Here is a 23,345-nt window from a genome sequence, read left to right on the forward strand (position 1 = left end):
TAAGAAAGGGGTGGGGGGTAAAAGTAATAATAGAAAAAGAGAAAATGAAGTTAGTAAATGTTATTTAAGACTTTCTTATCTACTTATACCATCAGATATATACAGTCAGCGAAACCTTTATGCATTGCTATTTACCAGCTATGATAGTTACGCCACGGCTTATTTATAAATAAGCTGTGGTTACGCTTAAATTTCGAAAAATGCACACTCACCCTTTTCTCGATGTCGCCATGTTGAAGTTGAACGAAACGTGCACTAATAGCTGCAATGTAGCTTTGTTGATTTGAGAAAGCAACCCTTCCGGCTCCTTTCGGATATTTTAGTTCTGGATCAGTGTCGATACCCGCATAACAAACTCCTCCGTATAAACGGTCCATTATCATGGCCAACTCCACTGCAAGTTATACCATTTTGTTAAGCGGTATCCCTATATTACATTAGCTTTGGCTGTCATTATTTAAAGTATCATGAAAATATCCCCGTTTACGCATAAGGCAACTTTGAAACTCAATCCAGTCATAAAATCATCAAGATATAGTATTTTGTGAGGATCAGAATTGCTCATTGGGCTGCTATATTTCATATTGTAACATTTTTAAATTTTAAACAAATTTAAAAAATAAAGTTACTGTACAAAAAATATTAGTCCACAGCTTACGCTCGAATCTGCAACATTAAATTATCACAAAAGATTATATCTTTAATTATTGAATTTAATTCGTAGTACCATGCGCAAGCGTTCAATCAGTCAATTTTTATGTAGCGTTGCATATATTTATGACTCGATTAAAATTTCAGGGTAATACTTTCACCTCTCAAAAAGCTATTGATCATTGGATAATTTTTGTTCATCTGTTTTAGCCGTTTCGTTCTTGTAACGAAATGTCACTATTTTGGCTAGGTTGGTCGCTTAATTCGTTTTGGGTCTCAGGGAAGGGTTACTTACAAGCTTTGAGAGGTCGAGGTACTCCACCAACAAAGACAGTTTTCCGAGGATCCAGAGGCATTGAAGCATCAAGAACGAAGTCTGCATCGCTCAATCTCCATGGTCGAATTTGAACCTAATCAAAGAAATCAAATGGTTTAGTGAAATAAGTCTCAATTTTGATTCAAATGTTGGTGTTGGTAACAATAACATACTGGTTTGTCTTTGATGGTGGGGCTAGAGACACACAGGTACAACTTGTCGTCTTCTTGGATGCAAGCGTCTATCAACGCCTGCACAGAGGACTCGTCTTGAAAAAGTAGGAACGCATAGCCTATAACACGAAGCAAAGAACATTAACCACTTAAAGTACCAATTCAACTTATTACATCTACACTATAGAATCTTCAAAATGTTACAACGTTTTTCAATTCGCACCTCGTCATAGCTGGCTGCCATTACCTGACATTTATTATTCCCTATGGTTAAAGGGTGATACCGCTGTTTTGAATTTTACTAGTTTCTGAGCTCTGAGAAAGTACAATAACAATATGATATTTTATCACAAGTTACAGAAGAGGAAAAGCTACTGGATTTTAACCCAGATTTTTCAAATGTCTGTGTGACTCGATGTCATAGCATAAAGGCAGACGCAAGGGAAAGGAGCCCCTACAATTTTATGTTTATTGCAAGTAGGGAAGATCATAGCCCATAAATGTATTGTTTTCCTAGCTGTAATAACCCAAAACTAACATTAAAAGAAGAAATAATGATCCTATCTCCAGTTTCCTTAAATCTGTACGCGGAAAAAATAAAACAACACTAATTACTCGGTTCTGGAGTAACGTGAAACAACGTAAAAAAAATCTCTATATAAAGGGTACGAACCCTTATCCGCTAGCCCTCCCCCCGCAGGCCATCCAGTAATTAGCGACGGCGAAGAAAACTCACGAAGACGAAAAACGATAATAAAACAAAGACAGAAAAGTCCCCCAAGAATTGGTCTACGCCATCATCTGGAGTAGACGCAAAAAATGGGCTAAGACAAGGGCGACGAGGTCCTACGGTTCTTTACCTTTGGGAGGAAAATAAGATTTGCTCTCGGCTTTGTGAGGCCAATCCACAACTAAGGGACCGAACCGCCGAAAACTAGACGTTATTTCCTCTGCAAAAAAAAGTAATTTAGTCAATGAAACGAAAAAGGTTAAAGGCCTAGGTTTTTTTCTGACTGTCACCCTTTAAATTTACATTCCGTCAAAACAAATACCCTCGTGGTAGGCTGGACAACAGCGGAACACGTTGGCCTACCACCAGGGTATTTGTTTGGAAGGAAAGTAAATTTAAAGGGTGAAAGGCAGAAGAAAACCTAGGACTTGAAAGAGACGCGATTGAGAATATACCTTCGTCAATATCAGGGGGTAGTCCCCCCACGAAGACTTTTCGAGAGTACCTCTCTCCGCTGTCGGACCCGCTTTGAGATTTGGGGGAACACCTGAGCGATGAACCCAAGGAGGGGACGATCTGGTCAAAATGACTCTCGTCCAAAATATGGTTGTCCTCTAAGCCCGTGAAAAAGGGTGTCTTGCCTGCAAACACAAAGACTTCACCGTGTTAGAAATTCATTTCCTACACTTTTAAATAATAAAAAAAAACACAATTTTAAAGCGAATTTAAGATCTAGTGTTAGGGAATAAAGATTAAAGTTATAGGTAAAAGAGAAGAGAAATAGTTTAACAGATAGTTTAAATTAAAAAAAAACCCAGCTTAACCCCCTAGATAACCGATAAATTTTGGATAACAAGAATTAATATAATTTTAACGCGTATTTCTCATTATTTAAATCTCGAAATCGGGAAAGCGTATAACCAGAAGTAAATGAACCGAAGTTATCAAAATAGCGCTCATAATCGGAGGGCGTTTCCCTTATGAAAATGATGAGAAAATCGAGTCAAATAAAAGCTAATTTCCATCCCCGTCTTTTGACGCGTAAAATTGCACTTGGGAATTATGGGTATAGCTATTTCTATGTATAAAAAATGGTTTCATAAAAACCAAAACGTTTTTATTTCGGCCGAGGAGCGCGCAAAATTTCCAATTCGAGGTCAAAATGTAACTTCATAAGGAAAACGCCTCCAACATGGGGAGTATAGCAGTCTGTTAACTTCGGTTCATTTACTTTTGGTATAACCGAATGGCCTGGCTATTACAATTTCATAGGCTCGCTCGCATCGCTGTGGATAATATACAAAACCCACGACCAACTCTCAAACACAGACTTGTTTTCTCTCTAATGTAATTAATTAGTCAAATAATTAATTAGAGACAATCAATTTCTACCTCTTCTGCGTCCGAAAGTCCGGGCTGCAGCGTGGAACACAAAAAAGAGAAAAAATGACGCTTACATCATCATCACCATTATAAACAAACCCTAGTATACTGTCGTATGCAAATTAGTACTTCTTTTTTTTACAGTATCGATCGTTTCGTGTTCGGTTATAGCTCCCGAGATATTTACATAATTTTTAACACGTTTTTTTTGTATACATTTAACGATCAAAACCAAAGAAACCAACAACGAATAATAATGTTGATGAATTAAAAAAAAACAAATGTGCTAATTCACACTAAGCGCTTTTTATTGCATAGCAACCAGGGCGATTATAAGCCAAAAAAATGACACAAAACCCTGAACCAATTCCATATACATAATTTTTTTTTCAGTCGGCCAATATATATTTGACATTAAATTTGTAACCAAGTTATTGGAAACGATTCAGCCGGTTTTTTTAATTAAATTGAAAACAACGCATTGTTTCGAGACGGTACATATATCCTATAGGATACAATAAGTTTATGATCATATACTTGTATAAAATAATTTATACAACAGAAAACAATTATATTAATGGAAAAATATATACAATAAAATATATATAAATATAATGAAAAAACAGCAGCGTTATGATATATGTTCAGTGCAAAAAACCGGTTGATCCCCCAAAAAACAAGGTCCTAAAGCAGCTAAGCCTATACAGAAGTACCTCACGTAACTTTATGAAATCTTATAGAAGCTAATAGAAAGACTTAGGTTTTCGGTATCCTATAGACATTTCTATAAAAACGCGCTCGAAATTTACCGGATTTTGTAGCGGCATTAGAAATATAACTAAAACTCTCTAGAAATGTAGATAGTTTTTCCAAGAGATTCCGGTTGCGGATCTATAGGATTCCGATAATTTCTTCTACGAGATTCCGGTTGCAGATCTTTCCGATAATTTTTCTATAGGATTCCGATTGCGGATTTATAGGATTCCGATAATTTTTCTATAGAATTCCGATGTCGGATTTATAGACTTCCGATAATTTTTCTATAGAATTCCGATGGCGGATTTATAGACTTCCGATAATTTTTCTATAGAATTCCGATGGCGGATCTAAAGACTTCCGATAATTTTTCTATAGAATATCTAAAGAAATGTTTTTGTAGGGGAAGCTAAATAAAATGTATTTAACGAACCCAGATGCAGCCAAGACGAAGACATAGCCATTGCGGGGATACTTGCGCGGCGAATTCAACGGATAAGGAAACTCAATTCACAATGGAGCCCGCATTTCACTGTATACCCGCAGTTGTTTCTTCGTCAAACTAGAACTCGAAAGCAACCTTCTAGTGGTGACGAAATCGAAATAATAGCGCGTAGTCATTGAATTTTAATTTTAGCTCGATGATACTGCTCTTTTCTCGTCCCCGCATACACCTTTGCTAAATAGCTAAATGCAGAATGTCGAGGTATCGAACAATTTAGGAGCGCAGCGAGAATCCTTGGTCCAGATGTTTACTAAAGCGAATACATTATCCCCCTCCCTGCGCCCCTCCCCAATTACGAACAATCTAATCTAATAATTACGTAATTATCGCTCGGCTCGATATTTAATCTTGGAATTAATTTCGTTGGAAGGAGGGCTCGAATTATTACGCAAACAATATCGGTTTTTGTTCCGGAGACCGCGGTTTACGATGACTCACTATCTAAGGGTACTTCGCTCGCTCCCGCGCGACTAGAAGAGAATCGACGTTTCAATGAGATTTGGGCGACCAGTTCCAAGCTGTTACCCCTTATTGAACCACAGCCAAAAACACGTGGAATACTCTAAAGGTTTTTCTTATTTATAACGAAACGCAAACTTTATAAAATAAATATTACAGATTTAGAAAATTAATTTGTTAGAGCAATTATACTACTGAAAATAGTTTTCTTTGAAATTCCTTGACTTTTTCCTGAAGTTTTCACTAGTTTTTAAAATATCCTGACTTTTCCCTGATGTTTTCACTATATTTTTAAAATACCCGGACTTTTCCACGAAGGTTATAAAATACCCTGACTTTTCTCTGAATTTTTCACTAGTTTTTAAAATACACGGTCTTTTCTCTGAAGTTTTCATTAGTTTTTAAAATACCCTGACTTTTCTCTGAAGTTTTCACTAGTTTTTAAAATACACGGTCTTTTCTCTGAAGTTTTCACTAGTTTTTAAAATAGCCTGACTTTTCCCTGAAGTTTTCACTAGTTTTTATAATAGCCTGACTTTTCTCTGAAGTTTTCACTAGCTTTTGAAATACTCTGACCTTTCTCTGAAGTTTTTACTAGTTTTTAAAATAGCCTGACTTTTCCATGAAGTTTTCACTAGTTTTTAAAATACCCTGACCTTTCTCTGAAGTTTTTACTTGTTTTAAAATAGCCTGATTTCTCCATGAAGTTGTCACTAGTTTGTACTAGTTTTTAAAAGACCCTGACTTTTCCCTGAAATTTTCACTAGTTTTTAAAATAGCCTGACTTTTCCCTCAAGTTTTCACTAGTTTTTAAGATACCTTGACTTTTCCCTGAAATTTTCACTAGTTTTTAAGATACCTTTACTTTTCCCTGAAATTTTCACTAGAGTTTTAGACCTATTTTAAAAAATCTACGAATTTTCCAGGTTCTCCAGATACTGTGGAAAAATTAAAAATATCTATGAATACACAGCTCGATCTTTAACGCACTCTTTAGTTCTGGTACACCGTACAGGGGCATTAATTTTAAATTAAAATTAAACCGAATTCGAAACATACAAAATAATTTGTGGCGCTTGGGAAAGTACTAAACTAGCATAATGTATAATAGGGATTCACTAAATACCAAGTAATTACAGTGTACAACTTGCACTTCCTACAAGATCCCCTACACATTTTCTGGTTGCTGGTTTAACCTGTCTATTAATTACGTTTTATCTTTTGAGGGGCTACATATTTTGCGTGAAATTTGTAACAAAAATATGAAGTCCTTTTAACCGCAAAATGGACAGCACCTGGGACAGAATATCAATTTTCGCGATAACGTAAATTTTAGGACAGTTTTTAAGCTCCGCACAGCATTGTTTCAATAAACCGTTACCCGATACGCGAAAAGGAAATGTTAGAGATTTTGGCATTTTGCAGGTGTTGCTTGTAAAAAAAGGACGGGGGCGTAGTAACCGTTATACTTGGTAGGATTTAACACATCCATGACGGGAATATGGAGAATAAAAACAACAAGCAAAAAAAATTATGCTAAAAGAGGCAGGCCAATATCAAAATTATTACGCATGTGGATAGAAAAATATTCAAAAAAAGTTAATTGAAAAAAATTCGAAACCAAAATCATGCGAAACAATAAAATAAGGTGAACATAGAGATAATAATAAAGAGATATTGAATAATATTTTTGAAAGATAATAATATATATAAATTTTAGGTTTGGTGTTGTTTTAATTTACCTCTAGGAAATTTCTTGTGGCCATTGCATTTCTGCGAGCCAAAGTCCAAAGCTGACCCTACAAAGGAACGGGGGGGACATGTCTTTCAAAAGAAATTTGGCCACAGTCTGAAAAGTCAAAACTTCTCCCACTTCTCGTTGAAATATGCCTACAGTTACTTCCGCTCATATTATCATTCCACGCGAAACAGCTAAGGGATAATTTATTTTCTCCACGACCCATACTTAACCACACATACAGACACGAACGTGTAAACTTTTGCTTTCTTCCCACATTTTAAGTATAATTAAATCGACAAGAGACATAAAAAACACATATTCAAGCATTCCATTTCTAAAATTAGAATTTTACCAAAAAAAAATTTTAATCTAAGGAAAATAAAAATATACAAAAATTATTCACTCTCACAAAATTAAAATAACGTGGACGTTTTGGGGGAATTATAATAAAAAAACATAAAATAATAAAATGCTTCTAAGGCTATATAATATTCCAGGCTATTTTTTTACAAAATGCAGTGATGGGAGGTTTCTTGATCAAAAAACCGAATGTGTTACTACGCGAAAAATATAAATTATGGTTTGAGTCTATTTGATCGATTCCCAAATGATCGAACGGGTCCCATTTGATCGAAAGCTACTGTAGGCTAAAACTATTAGTTTTTGGGGGTAAATCGAAAAGGCAACGGTGCATACGCGCCTACGGCGCGCGTACATCAACCTAACCTAACCTAACCCTATTTATATATATAAAAAACAACGGGCCGTTATCGTCGATGTCATAAAAAATTCCATCATATAGTGTATAAAGTAAAAATCTCTTCATCTTTGTGGCTTAATACAGTTAAAGCAATGAATTATTCCATCATTATTCCTTCTGCACTTCATATTGACATTCGGTAAAATAAAAACATACCAACTGGTACTATAAATACTTTTGAATTCGATCAAATAGTATTCGATCATTTGAAGGTTCGATCTTATGAAACAAATGACAAATGGGATTCGATCAAATGGAATTTCGATCAATTGCAACATATAATGATCGACTGTCGATCACATATTTTTCGATCAAATGGACCAACACCGAAATTATAGTCTACCTCCGTTGGTCCAATTTTTTACATTCAAATTTTAACCCGTAATAAAACCAATATTTGAATGGTGATAGAAAGTGGAGAATTAGCTAGTATAGGTCGCGTGAAATGAGCGGCTGGGGCAAAAACGTCAGTTCCATATTAAGAGGGACATCGCATTCAACCAGCTGAATCTTTTCTGGACATTTCTTCCTCGAAACACTACGACGGAACTATAGTTTTTCTTGTCCTTTTCCGGTTCAATAGTTGGAACAAGAAGAGAGAGAGAGAGAGCAATTACTGGCGGGTCTTTTGGGCGCATCATCGCTATGGCAACGCCGGACACTGCTAGTCTTATAGTCGTATACTTGGGAGCAAATATAAGCGAGAGATGCCTCGTCATTATATTCGTACCGTCGAGTCCAGAAACTCCATTCCACTACAAAAAATCCCCTTTAGACTTCCGAGGGCTTTACTGACAAGAAAAAGATGCCCCTCAAATAGTATCTTCTAGTGAACTGCCTCCAAATTATAGGCCAGAGGTCGACGTATTATTAGCACCCAGTTCCTCCTCCCATTATATAGACTCTCTTAAGCCTTCGAACGGCGATACCAGATACTACGAAAATAACCCCATCTGGGAGTGGTCAGTTAAAGTATTTTACGAAATAAAAATTAACTTCTTAAATTATAAATTCGGATATTTTCATCTTTAAACGAATTATTCTAACATATACTTTCGAGAAATTTAATTTTAAATTAGTTGGAACTAAGAAATTAATCTTTTTTCCATAGAAAAATATATTTGAATAAAAAAAAATAGAAATTTAGTTAAGGACTTTACCCGAAATTACTCTACTCAATTATTCTAACATTTAGTTTCGAGAAATTTAAATTAGTTGGAACTAAGAATTAATCTTTTTTCCATAGAAAAATATATTTGAATAAAAAAATAGAAATTTAGTTAAGGACTTTACCCGAAATTACTCTACCAAATTATTCTAACATTTAGTTTCGAGAAATTTAAATTAGTTGGAACTAAGAATTAATCTTTTTCCATATAAAAATATATTTGAATAAAAAAATAGAAATTTAGTTAAGGACTTTACCCGAAATTACTCTACTCAATTATTCTAACATTTAGTTTCGAGAAATTTAAATTAGTTGGAACTAAGAATTAATCTTTTTTCCATATAAAAATATATTTGAATAAAAAAATAGAAATTTAGTTAAGGACTTTACCCAAAATTACCAAATTATTATAACATTTAGTTTCGAGAAATTTAAATTAATTGGAGCTAAGCATTCATCTTTAGTTAAGAAATTAGAAGATGAATACAGATTTGAAGTTAATAATTAATTGTCCTTTCAGAGAGGCTTAACGCAGCTCGTTGAGTAATTTTATTTGGGCCACGATGATTTCATAATTTAAAGCGAATAATTCATGGTTTTATGAACTTCCTACTGATAATAAAATACGGTTTCCTTTATAAATAGTACATATATACTAATAAATTTTAGTTGCTGGTAAAATTGGTTTTAGAGAATGTAGTTGGTACGCTATCTAAGAATAAAAATATAAAAACAAATTTCCATAAGCTCGAAATGGATACATATCGTTAGAATAAAACCAGTCTTCGAGATATGCCTCGTCACGCAGCGAGATGGGAACTGAATTGGAGGGAGTCAGTTGAAAGGAAAAATAACTAACATTTTGCAGTGTCACCTTCTACCGTACCAGAGGAACCTAATTTTCCTTCCATTATTCTCCCAAGATATAGGCGAAAAATCACATTTCAGAAAAGGAGGTTTTGTGTGTGTGTGTGTGTGTGTGTATGTGTATTTGGGGGGGGGGGGCACGGAGGTTGTCATTTCCAATGAAAGGCCCACTTCCAAAGAAATAACGGTAAATTCGATGGGTAATGTAGATTCCCGAAAAGTAAAAACCGCGTATTTTAAATAGAAAAATAAATTCGTCGTTTTTTTAAAGACAGACAAACAGACAGCGCTATGGAAAATAATAAGCTAGACGCCGAAAGGAACGCAGTTGTTTTATTTAGCTAAAACTAAAAGCAAACTTATAATATAAAAGCACCTTCCATTAAAGAGAGAGGGGTCCTTCGTAAATAAACAAAACAACAACATTTTCTCCATTTTTACATTAAAAAAAAAGATAATTGAAAAATGAAATTTGTGAACAGAGAAATATATTATTGACAAATAGGAATTTGAATATTCGGAAAATGAAGATGGGAAATTTTGAGAGAGTATTTTGTTAAGTTAGAACGAAAAAAAAAAGGAAGATGCGACTTACCAGGACCTTGCGCCATGGACTGGTAGCTGTTAGGGCTGTAGTTCACGTAACCTGCAAGGACAGAAAACAACATTTTGTTAATACGATTCAAGTTCATAAATTCGGGTTTTAAAATTTTTATTTCCGTCAAACTTAAATCCCAATAATTAATTTTATTAATTTAGTAATGAAATCCCATTTTGAAAAATAAAATGGGCATTAAAACGCACCGATTCCAGTAGCGGCGCTAAGGGTAGGCATACTTTTTATTTTACTTTGGGGCCGCGCAATTTCATTTTAAAGGGCCCCGAAAAAAAGTTAATTTGTGGGCCCCCAAAGCAAGCCCATTTTGTAAATAGTATCCAAAAAATTTAATTAGTAAATAGTATCCAAAAAATATAATTCGTAAATAGTATGCAAAAATATAATTAGTAAATAGTATCCAAAAAATATAATTCGTAAATAGTATGCAAAAAATATAATTAGTAAATAGTATCCAAAATTATTTATATATAGTAAATAGTATAAAAAATATTTAAATATAGTAAATAGTATCAAAAAATATTTAAATATAGTAAATAGTATCAAAAAATATTTAAATATAGTAAATAGTATCAAAAATATTTAAATAGCATCCAAAATATTAAAATATAGTGAATAGTATCCGAATATTATTTGTAATTAGTAAATAGTATCCGAATATTATTTGTAATTAGTAAATAGTATCCGAATATTATTTGTAATTAGTAAATAGTATTTGAAAAATTATTTGTAATTAGTAAATAGTATTTGAAAAATTATACGTAATTAGAAAATAGTATTTGAAAAAATATTTAAATATAGTATTTGAAAAAATATTTAAATATAGTATTTGAAAAAATATTTAAATATAGTATTTGAAAAAATATTTAAATATAGTATTTGAAAAAATATTTAAATATAGTATTTGAAAAAATATTTAAATATAGTATTTGAAAAAATATTTAAATATAGTATTTGAAAAAATATTTAAATATAGTATTTGAAAAAATATTTAAATATAGTATTTGAAAAAATATTTAAATATAGTATTTGAAAAAATATTTAAATATAGTATTTGAAAAAATATTTAAATATAGTATTTGAAAAAATATTTAAATATAGTATTTGAAAAAATATTTAAATATAGTATTTGAAAAAATATTTAAATATAGTATTTGAAAAAATATTTAAATATAGTATTTGAAAAAATATTTAAATATAGTATTTGAAAAAATATTTAAATATAGTATTTGAAAAAATATTTAAATATAGTATTTGAAAAAATATTTAAATATAGTATTTGAAAAAATATTTAAATATAGTAAATTAAAAAAATACTTTTTAAAGCCGGTACGCATAAGTGGGTTTACTTGGTTTTTGAACTTAGGTAGTGACGTACCTTCTGTAAAATTTGTAAAAGTTTGAAGAAAAGATATTAGTCTACACTTTCTAAATTGCTGGCGGCGCCATTGACCGATTCGACATGTTCATTAAACGGTCTACGTAATTCGTGAAGGTGGCCAACAAAGTGCAAGGGCTATTACCCTCGTCAAGTCCCGGAAGCAAACAAGAAGGAAGGAAATGTAATTAAAAATTGACGGTTACCGCGCGCGGCTATACTCTACTCTACTCTACTCTCTTCAAACGCAACCCGTTACCATTATCACCCCCCCCCTCGGTTCCCCATACGGACAATACAGGGGGAAAAAATCCTAATTAGGCCGGGACAAAAAAAAACCTAAAAATTTGCAAGGGTACTTTGCGTGAAAACCTTCGGTACGGCGCGCCGGCAAAAAGAGTAAGTAGGTCTATCTCATATTTTGATCATTTCATTTTCTATCTCGTGTCCCGTGATTTTTAAACGATGGGAAAAAAGCATCCAATTATTCCTCCTTGATGTTTTTTGGTCGTTGTGACGGTGTGCAAATGTCTGATAAGAAGACTCTTTAATTGCTTTCGAAGTTGCGTCGTTACGAAAAACGAAATGTAAGTAGAGTCGATTAAAAAGTTTTATTTTCAAAATTAATCAAACGTCAATTTTAGTGTAGTAAGTCGGAACATTTTCCGTATTTTCCCGAAAAAAATAAAAGTTTTCATTCCATTATTAGTCTAATATATTGTTTGCAAATTTAAATAAAGCGGCATTTTCGCCTCATTTTTTCGAATCTAAAAGTAAAACTAAACCTCTAGACTAGCTTTAAACTGATTAAAAATGTAACACTATTAATGTTTTGTAGTATGTTTACTGTAATTAGACATTTTATATGGATATACAGTTAAAAAAATTTAAAAACCCTTAAAAAGTAATTTAAGTTTCAATTTTTAATTTTTCCGATTTGCAGAACATTTTACGCAATTAGATAAATTTTCTGGAAATTTTTCCGCATTTTATTTTTCCGGAAAATTAACAACAACACTACTCAATTTAAATAAACAATTTTTAACTTTTATTTCTTCGGTTTAAACGTGCATGTATAGATAAATATTTTTTGTGCCTATTAAATATTTTTATTTTATATTTAAACTCGTAAAAATAATAAAATAGGTCTGGTAATTTGAAATTCAAAAGTTAATTTGTTAAAAACTTGATTCTACTAAAACTAATCTCGAGTTCTCTTGTTCTGGAACATAAGGTGTACACTTTCTACGCTAAATTTAATTAATCGCTTGTACTGGTGGACAGAATTACTCAACATTCTTCAAGGGCTTCTTCTTGGGACTTCAATTTCTACGCTGCGTTAAAAGCGGACGTAAACTGATCTACTCTGCGTTAAAAGCGGAAGTAAACTAATCAACTCTTCCTTAAAATCGGAAGTAAACTGATCTACTCTTCCTTAAAGGCGGAAGTAAACTTATCTACTCTTCCTTAAAGACGGAAGTAAACTTATCTACTCTTCCTTAAAAGCGGAAGTAAACTGACCAACTCTTCCTTAAAAGCGGAAGTAAACTGATCTACTCTTCCTTAAAAGCGGAAGTAAACTGATCTACTATTCCTTAAAAGCGGAAGTAAACTGATCTACTCTTCCTTAAAAGCGGAAGTAAACTGATCTACTCTTCCTTAAAAGCGGAAGTAAACTGATCAAATCATCCGCTTATCCACAGGCAGCTATTTTGGAAAAACGTTTTTACCTCGATTCTGGGAATACTCAAAACTATTCTCTTATACAGAATCTGAGTAAAATGACGTCATTTGGTTACTCTTTTTACCCTACACCGAAATCTCGGAACAAGCGAAAAGTTATTTATAATACAGGGTTGCCACAGTTTTTTCACAATAAAATTCCCTGACTTATTCAGGTTTTCCCTGACTTATTTTGTGTCAAGATTTTGTATTTTATAATCTATATTTTACTAAACGTTTCCTATTTGAATTGGAAACTAAATTCCCTGATTTTTAGACTACTTTTTAAAATTCCCCGACTTTTCAATGATTTTTAGACTAATTTTTTAAAATTAATTGACTTTTCCCTAGTTTTTATACCCATATTCAAATTCCCTGACTTTTCCAGAAATTCCAGGTTTTCCAGAAACCCGTACCCAGATAATACGTCACCCATGCTTTTTTCCAATTGGAAGTAAAAATGGCACCATGACGTCACGACGTACCTTTGGCTAAGTCCCTAGAGAGTAGAAATAACCCAAATTACTTTAAACATCAAACAAGTTCTACTATATCAGGGCTGTAGAAGAGCCCTGACTATATCTAGAAAGAATATTTCTAAATAGAGACCATGGCCTGGTGGACCACTTCACCCTGGACACCGATGCGTTGCTAGTGGAACACTTCTACAGGCGCCTAACCTATTTTAGTCTACTGGGATAAATAATATAAAGCGAAACTAATCTTATATTAATTAAAGTTCAATTTGTCGTGAGAAAAGGATATTAAGGAATCATTAAACTTTCTTTGAAGGCACTATACACTCTTTGTAGCATTCTTTATAGTATTCCCTCCTTTCGAAAGACACAGGAAAAACAGTAAAAACCTATACATCTAACAACATTTTACAAGGTACTTGTTCCCCGCGCCGTAAGAAAGGTCCGATTGCAGCTCTCCCTAGCGTTCAACGACCGAATTACGCCGGGATACAAAAAAAAAAATCGCCAAGAAGAATCGATTCAGTTGAAATTGAAAATCGATGGAGTTTTTTCTTTACATTTTATTTTATTCTTTAGAGGCGCCGAAGAAACAAGACAAGAAAAGAGCATTTTCACGCTTCAACTCAAACTATAACCTTATTTATACTTTGAAATTCCGTATCACTTTTAAAACTTTTCAGCTAATTTTTTTTATCGCACTCGATTTCAAAGACTTTTATAAAAAAATGAGCTAGTTTTAAAGTGAAAAGCATTTGAAGAAAATCGTAGAGAGATTGCAAAAGAAACGTTTTTCGGTTAGTTTCACCCTTTTAAGAAATAGCAAAAGCCCAAGCTGTTAAGACTCAAGCTAGTTGGAAAGTAGAAAAATACTCGATTGATTTAGACCAGATGCAATCTAGCTAGAAGAACGCTCGTTTTTTTAACAATATTTTTGTTGCTTTTTTCTCACCGAAAGTCATTTTTGGCGGGCCTCCTAAATAGACCTATTTATATCACGGAGGAGCTCAAGCCAAAGGCTTAGGAAAGATAGAGTGGCAAAAACGGACGTAATAACGTCAAAGTGTTAAATTTATGGCCCACCACGATGGCCAGAGTTCGGACGGTATTTACGCGGGCCGTTTGTAATTTTATATTTATGAGCGTTGTCGTCTCGACTTTAAAAAGAATATTTGTATATAGGCAATCTTACACAGTTAAATTTTCAGCGACCAAAAATAGTTTAATAGCCTGGCGATAAAACGTCGTGAATTTACCTGCGGACTTAAACCGTTAAGGGTTTAAATTGGTCGAATTGTTACGTAATTTATTAGGAACGAAAGCTACTTTATATAATTGTCTATTACAGTACGCGAATAACACTTTTACCAATGTTAGGTTCAAATAATAACTAATACCATAAGTAATAATATTTAAGTAACATGACGGATACTATGTATAAGTATAATGCATAAGTATTGTCACTTTGGGGAATATTTTACTGAGCGCTAGTAACGGAGTGACGTCAACACAAAATAGTATAAAATCTCCTCCTAGCGAGGCGCTGTCAAAGGCTATGTGTGACGCGGGAGCGAGCGGACGCAAAACGGCGACGAAGCCCGTAATGCAGTATGTCTTGTGAATAACTCTCAGTAAAACTTTTGCGTGTGAAGAATAGGAAGTGTCACACTTAAGGAACAATATTATACACTTATGCTAATACCAAGAATGTATATATTTATAATAAAGGAGAATGAATCATGGCCAAAATTTTCCTAGGCACGAGTTGGGGAACGGGTGTTTCAATAGTTGTTTTATAAAATAAAAAGTGGTCTTGCCCAACTTGTTAAAATGTTGCACTTACACGTCACAAGACCCAGCTTTATTGGTATATTCTTCGCACGGGCGATTTATACTAGGCGAAATACATTATAGACTAAAATTAATATCCCTAGGAAGTATAATTGTTACTCATATCGCCAGAAATATGTTATAATTTTGGCAGGGCTGAAAGTCAATAGCCCAAAAAATAAATAAAAATAACCGTTTTTATTTGTTTAAACTTGATGTTTATAAAACACTGGTTTATATTACTTTTAAACAATTGGGTTAATTATGTTTAACTGTACATACTGTTTTAATTTGAGTTAAGAAAATTAACGCACTAAAATTATATACTTAAAGGGTTTACACTTTCACATCTTTGCTAAAGACTTTAAACAAACATACAAGTTTAGATACTTTTACTGTCCGTAGTCGATTATTATTAGCCAATAAACAAATATAAAATGTGTTATTGTAGATTAATTTTTGGTTTTCAATAATACAAAAGTCTCGCCAGAAACGACGTGTTAGTTTTAGTTTCGTAGTGTTTTGGTAAGAAACTGTACAAATAATTGGGAATAATTTAGAGTATATCGTAGCAAAGTTAAAAAGACCACTTGCTTTAAGCCATAGTTTAAACTTTGGTTTGAACCAGCTAACCCTGCCACAAATGTATATATAAATTGAATAATACAAATTCAAAAATTATACAATAAGATTTATAGGATTTTTATAGTATTAAAATAATGATTATTTTCAGAATATACTTAAAGGGAGACCGAAACTTGGGGCTTATGAAATCTGCTTCTCCAAGATTAGAATTTTTAGAAGACCACGCTTACAGGAAAAAGATCTAAAATAAATATATTCACAATTGATGAACGTTTTCAGTTAAAACTGTAGAAAATAAGAATAAAAATTAAATTATAGGAGTTTATAGCACCATTTCATAAAAAGTATTAGTGATATGATCGCCCTGACCTCTGGTAACATAACCGGATAAAAATAGTTATTTAAATTTGTAAAAAAGTTGCGAGTATAACGACCAGGTTTTAGAATTTAAATAGCTTTTTAACCCATTAATTTATCACAACACGTAAAATACAACGTTATAAATACACCTAGAGGTATAATTAAATGCAAAACGCGGTGTTTAAAAAATGATAAGACATTAACATAATCGAATAAAGTCGCTCCGAAAATTTTCAAATGAAGTACAACGGGTGGCAATCTGATAGTTTGACAAAAGCCAATGGGTTACGTTAAGATAAGCCTTAGTTCGCTACCAGCTAAGCCGCTAGTTTTTCCTTAACTTTGGGAGCTACTTGATGGCTTTTAAAACGCTAAAACGATTTCTTAAGGCTGGTTTCTCGGGAACAGGGGGGAGTGAGTTGGCGATGAATAAGCTCAGTAGGCTTCTGGCGTTTCCAGGGCAACGTTTCCGGCGCGAAGAGGGTATTAAAAACGCAGTGTCTTAAATAATAGCCTTGGAAAAGGCATTAGCATCGGCCAAAATATTCTCTCTCGCTTCGCGAAGCTGACGTTTTCTGGCAGCGTCCAAATTAAAAGAAAATATTTGAGGGCAAAACTTAGCTAGTATTAAATGAAGACCTTTAGTCCAGAAATAAATATTCCACGCGTCATTTTAGTGGAGCTTGAGAAGACGTGGAAAAATGGCGAGGATGATAAAGGCTCGCTCGTAACGTCTAAGAGTCTTGCGAATGAGAAAATTATCTCATCCTAACGCTTTGATTTTCATTTCGGAAAAGCTATTACGGTTCTATCCAAAAACACGCCTTCGTGACTAATAGCGTTTTCCATTTAACTGCTCTAGAGCCCTCATGATCGCCCCCTATTAACTTTCCAGGTTCCATTTGCGTGCTCGGATCTGCTCTGATCAACTTTCCAGGTTCCATTTGCGTGCTCGGTTCTGCTCTGATCAACTTTCCAGGTTCCATTTGCGTGCTCGGATCTGCTCTGATCAACTTTCCAGGTTCCATTTGCGTGCTCGGATCTGCTCTGATCAACTTTCCAGGTTCCATTTGCGTGCTCGGATCTGCTCTGATCAACTTTACACGTTCCATTTGCGTGCTTGGTTCTGCTCCGATCAACTTTACACGTTCCATTTGCGTGCTCGAATCAACTCCGACTAATTTTCCAGGTTCCATTTGCGTGCTCGGATCTGCTCCAATTATTTTTCGCCTTTCATTTGCGTGCTCGAATCAACTCTGACTAATAATCCACGATCCATTTTTTCGTGCTCGGATCTGCTCTGATCAACTTTACACGTTCCATTTGCGTGCTCGAATCAACTCCGACTAATTTTCCAGGTTCCATTTGCGTGCTCGGATCTGCTCCGACTAATTTTCCACGTTCCATTTGCGTGCTCGGATCTGCTCCAATTATTTTTTCACCTTTCATTTGCGTGCTCGAATCAACTCTGACTAATAATCCACGATCCATTTTTTCGTGCTCGGATCTGCTCTGATCAACTTTACACGTTCCATTTGCGTGCTCGAATCAACTCCGACTAATTTTCCAGGTTCCATTTGCGTGCTCGGATCTGCTCCGACTAATTTTCCACGTTCCATTTGCGTGCTCGGATCTGCTCCAATTATTTTTTCACCTTTCATTTGCGTGCTCGAATCAACTCTGACTAATAATCCACGATCCATTTTTTCGTGCTCGGATCTGCTCTGATCAACTTTACACGTTCCATTTGCGTGCTCGAATCAACTCCGACTAATTTTCCAGGTTCCATTTGCGTGCTCGGATCTGCTCCGACTAATTCTCCACGTTCCATTTGCGTGCTCGGATCTGCTCCAATTATTTTTTCACCTTTCATTTGCGTGCTCGAATCAACTCTGACTAATAATCCACGATCCATTTTTTCGTGCTCGGATCTGCTCTGATCAACTTTACACGTTCCATTTGCGTGCTCGGTTCTGCTCCAATTATTTTTTCGCCTTTCTTTTTGCGTGCTCGAATCAACTCTGACTAATAATCCACGATCCATTTTTTCATGCTCGGATCTGCTCTGATCAACTTTACACGTTCCATTTGCGTGCTCGAATCAACTCCGACTAATTTTTCACGTTCCATTTCCGTGCTCGGATCTGCTCCAATTATTTTTTCGCCTTTCATTTGCGTGCTCGAATCAACTCTGACTAATAATCCACGATAAATGTTTTCGTGCTCGGATCTGCTCTGATCAACTTTACACGTTCCATTTGCGTGCTCGAATCAACTCCGATCAATTTTCCAAGTTCCAGTGGCGTGCTCAGATCCACTCCATTTCTTTGTCGATCGGAGTGAGATGAATTACATCAGCCACAGATTCGGAGCGAATCTCGAGGAGTTAAATGGAAAACGCTGAAAATTTTAATGCTTTTACGGATCCTAGTGGTTTTTCGAATATTTAGAGTGACCAAAACATCAACCAGACGAAAATAATTAAATCTGACATGAGATCTATTATAATTTAACCGACGAAAAAATATAAGTCCCCTCAATAAGCTTCACCGTAAAAATGAGCAAAACAATAACGTATACAAAAAAATGAAATAATTAAATTAAAGATGTCAACCGTATAGGACAACAGGAGATATAAAAAAAATTCTTAATGGATAGCTAAACAGCCCTTTAAATATATTAATAATAAAAAGGGCCATTTTTACCGTAGTAAAAAAAATACCACCCAACTGCAAGCAGCCATGGCTATTGGACTTTTTAATATTATTAGAAGGACACGCTTCACCGAAAGATGGCGCTAGTGCTTCCAAAAAACGGGGGTCCTAATTGAATTAGCCGAACCAACCCCTCCTTCACCCCTACGTTTAAATGGAGAAGCGGCCGCGATTAAAAAAATACATTGTATCTTTTCATAGAGGAAAAAGATTCGGCTTTTGCCTTTTTTCTTCTTCTACTTTCCGTAATTAATCGACGGAGGAGAAGAAAGAAAAACAAGTTTCCAAGGCCTGATTCCAGCCTTCTTCAGACAATGATAAAGAAGAAATACAGCCTTTAGTCCCTTTAGTGGCGCAGGTAAGCCTACTGACGGATAAACATACCATAGCGAGCAGACACTTCGCTACAAGTAAGTGGTCGGTTACTCGCCTAACTTCCGTGATCGGGTTGCCACTAATTATAATTAGTGTCTAGGTGAATTTTTCATCTTAATTATGCTTAGTGTCTAGGGATTTTATTATTTTACTGCAAAAATGTCCAAACCAGTTATTCTATCAGCTGAAGGGCATTTATGGGGGTGTTTCGGTGTTAAGAGCTGGTACCATAATGGTGATTTCTTGAAAAAATAAATGTGCAATTACCTCTACTAATTAATTAATCAAAAATTAAATAACTTTCTCATCGCGTTGAGATAATTTAATATCCTTTTGTCGGGTTTAATTTCTAGGAAAAGTGGATTATTACCAATTATTTGTACATTTTCTTGCCAAAACACTACGGAACTAAAACGTCTACTTAGACAAAATATTTGTACATAATCGAAACTAAAACTAAAACGTCGTTTCAAATATTGAAAATGTCGAATAGTTGGTCGAATATTGAAAATGTCGAACAGTTTGATAGAATATTGAAAATGTCGAACAGTTTGATAGAATATTGAAAATGTCGAATACTTTGGTCGAATATTGAAAATGTCGAATAGTTTGGTCGAATATTTAAAATGCCGAATAGTTGGGCGAATATTTAAAATGCCGAATAGTTTGGTAGAATATTTTTTGAATAAAAAAACAGAACCAGATAACTGATCCAATACCAACTGTTTTATACTACCCTTTTCTAATATTCGACTATTTGATTATGTAAACCGAATATTCGCGAACATTTTTATGGTCAATTCGAATTGATATTCGATCGAATTATTTGGAGTAACCAACTATCTTGCACACCCCTACTAATTAAATCTTTTTTATAGAAGGACAATCTGGTACGTCTAAATCTATTTGTACAAAAATTATTTTATAAAAATAATAATCAGCTAGGCTAATTAGTTTTTGACCCAAAAAGTTGAAACGCAAAATAACGCCAAGTATTTGGGTTTGAATTTTCGCCGCCATCTTAAGGTGTATCGGCAGCGCTAGCACGACCTTAGTGAGCGATTTTCGAACTATCCTAACTTTTGAAATTTAGGCTTAGGTCTCGTATAACTGGAACGCGCCACGCGTGCAAAATAAAAATGAAAACAAATCGTTCGCGTCTCCAGCAGCGCGCGCTTTTATATTGTTTTTCAATTTTAATCAAGCAAGGAGTGTCTCACCGATTTCTCACCAGGTGTCGCGGCGGACGCGGGCTTTTCGATTTCCCGAAATTTCTTTATTTTATTAAAAATTACCCGCTTAATATTTTTTGATGCGTTTTTCGCCATAAATTTTAGTTTGTAACGGGCTATAGGGCTATCCAACTGGTTAAAGCTTGACCGTTCCCCTTTAATATTATAAGGAATATTTTATTAGGAAAATTTTATCACTTTACGTATAATCGAAGTAGGAGATAACTATAATAATCTTGGCTATAAAAAGCGAAACGCGTACCAAAGGCTGCGCCTGATTAAACTGAAACAAACGATGTTTCGAGAGGAAGAGAAAATGGAAGAGGCGGATAAAAAAAGTACGTTGTTGAATGAAGACCAAGTTACCGTCTTTTCCGGAAACGTTGCCACGGAGACTAATTCCTAGTCCAACGGGGGATGGCGAACTGACAAGGAGACATCCCGAAGTGTAACCCACTGATTTTGTTCAAACTCGGGTGATTCGTAGACCTTCGTGTATCATGAAAAATCCTAAAGGGAATTTATTCAATGGGCAACCGTTTTGCCATGGACCGGTTCCTAGGACCCCCCCCCCCCCCTGTTAAAAATTTTAACAAATTTCAAAATTTCGAAAATGCCAAAAATAGAAAAAATAGACAAAAATAAAACATCAAAATTGATTAACTTTTGATCAATTTGAGGTCAAAATCAAATGTTATTTTCAATGGGAAAATTTAATATTTTGTGTTGTCAAAAACATTTTTCGTTGCCATGGCAAAACGGTTGCCCATTGAATAAATTCCATTTAGGATTTTCCTGATACACGAAGGTCTACCAATCCCCCGAGTTTGAACAAAATCGGTGGGTTACACTTCGGGATGTCGACTTGTGAGTGCGTGATCGAAACGGGAAGCCCTTCATCCCGCAAACCGCATTCTTGGCGCGTTTCCGTTAAGAAACCATAGCAATTAATCCAACAATAGGAAGACAGAGGTTAAGGCGATGATTAATGTCTTGGGGGAGAGAAGGCGCCCATGGTACGATTGACTAAAAGTGACGCCCACCAAAATTAGCGCGTAACAAGTTCCATTCATTACCGAGATCAAATTGGACAAGTTCTAATTCGAATTCGGAATTGTAATATTTTCTCCTTCCAGCTGATTACCCGCGTCCCAAGTCCCGTTTTGAAAGTTTTTCATTGTCTCCGAAGAAGGTCATTCGTATAACGTCGCCGTAAAAAGTCACCGAAACAAACCGAGTTCCTTTTTATAGCGCAAACGGGAAAAGGTTGACTCGATTACGGGGGGCTGCGGGTCGATTTGCCGCTGACTTTCCGGATCTCAAATTGGAAAGGCGGCCGAACAAAAATAAAAGCCGAAAGAAGGGAATAAAGAAATACTTTCTAGAGCGAGGTAATAAGAGAATTGGAAATTAGTTCGAAGCGTCTATAACCCTCTCGGTCGATCGAACAAATTTCCAAAATGACCCCAGACGGAACCCTAGCTCCCTCGAGCGGAGACCCAGATTCCGAACTGGGACGATTCTATTAAAGAGACGGATAGCTTGTCTCATACACTAACACCGAATCTGTTAAACACCAAAAAAGATCGTTCGAAGGGAATCGGGTTTCATAATCTTTAATTCGTTTATAGGGTCGGTACATTTCCGAAACTTTTATCCCTAACCATTTCCAAAATATTTTCTCCCTAACCATTTTAAAATATTTTATCCCAAACCATTTTAAAATATTTTATCCCAAACCATTTTAAAATATTTTATCCCAAACCATTTTAAAATATTTTATCCCTAACCATTTTAAAATATTTTGTCCCTAACCATTTTAAAATATTTTATCCCAAACCATTTTAAAATATTTTATCCCAAACCATTTTAAAATATTTTATCCCTAACCATTTTAAAATATTTTGTCCCTAACCATTTTAAAATATTTTCTCCCTAACCAATTTAAAATATTTTCTCCCTAACCAATTTAAAATATTTTATCCCTAACCAATTTAAAATATTTTATCCCTAACAATTTTAAAATATTTTATCCCTAACAATTTTAAAATATTTTATCCCTAACCAATTTAAAATATTTTATCCCTAACCATTTTCCGATATTTTATCCCTAACCAATTTAAAATATTTTATCCCTAACCAATTTAAAATATTTTATCCCTAACCAATTTAAAATATTTTATCCCTAACCAATTTAAAATATTTTATCCCTAACCAATTTAAAATATTTTATCCCTAACCATTTTAAAATATTTTGTCCCTAACCATTTTCCGATATTTTCTCCCTAACCAATTTAAAATATTTTCTCCCTAACCAATTTAAAATATTTTATCCCTAACCAATTTAAAATATTTTATCCTTAACCATTTTAAAATATTTTTCCCTAACCATTTTAAAATATTTTTTCCCTAACCATTTTCATGTTCTATCCCTAACCATTTTCAGATATTTTCCCTATATTTTAGTAAAGATTTTCCATTAGAAACCAAAATGAAATTTCCGACTTTCCCCTAACATTTTTGTTTAAGTTCTTAAAAATTCCTGACC

At 34.3% G+C, this 23,345-nt stretch overlaps 1 protein-coding gene across 2 annotated transcripts in view; it reads right to left on the minus strand.

The window, feature by feature from the left end:
* Positions 1 to 23,345, minus strand: part of orb2 (cytoplasmic polyadenylation element-binding protein orb2) — a 127,996-nt gene that overhangs the window by 7,247 nt on the left and 97,404 nt on the right. The window contains exons 3-9 of one of the 2 annotated variants that reach the window (XM_090181318.1): positions 10,105 to 10,155; positions 3,263 to 3,286; positions 2,326 to 2,511; positions 2,001 to 2,090; positions 1,141 to 1,259; positions 947 to 1,061; positions 213 to 394 (exon numbers count right to left, since the gene is read on the minus strand). In XM_090181318.1, the coding sequence (XP_090037444.1) occupies positions 213 to 394; positions 947 to 1,061; positions 1,141 to 1,259; positions 2,001 to 2,090; positions 2,326 to 2,511; positions 3,263 to 3,286; positions 10,105 to 10,155 (767 nt within the window). The remainder of the gene's footprint in view (positions 1 to 212; positions 395 to 946; positions 1,062 to 1,140; positions 1,260 to 2,000; positions 2,091 to 2,325; positions 2,512 to 3,262; positions 3,287 to 10,104; positions 10,156 to 23,345) is intronic. The other variant, XM_090181319.1, reaches the window with a different exon arrangement.

This window comes from Leiobunum rupestre, chromosome 7 (assembly GCF_980474605.1).
Source record: "Leiobunum rupestre chromosome 7, qqLeiRupe1.1.hap1, whole genome shotgun sequence".
NCBI classification, from domain to species: Eukaryota; Metazoa; Arthropoda; class Arachnida; order Opiliones; family Sclerosomatidae; genus Leiobunum; species Leiobunum rupestre.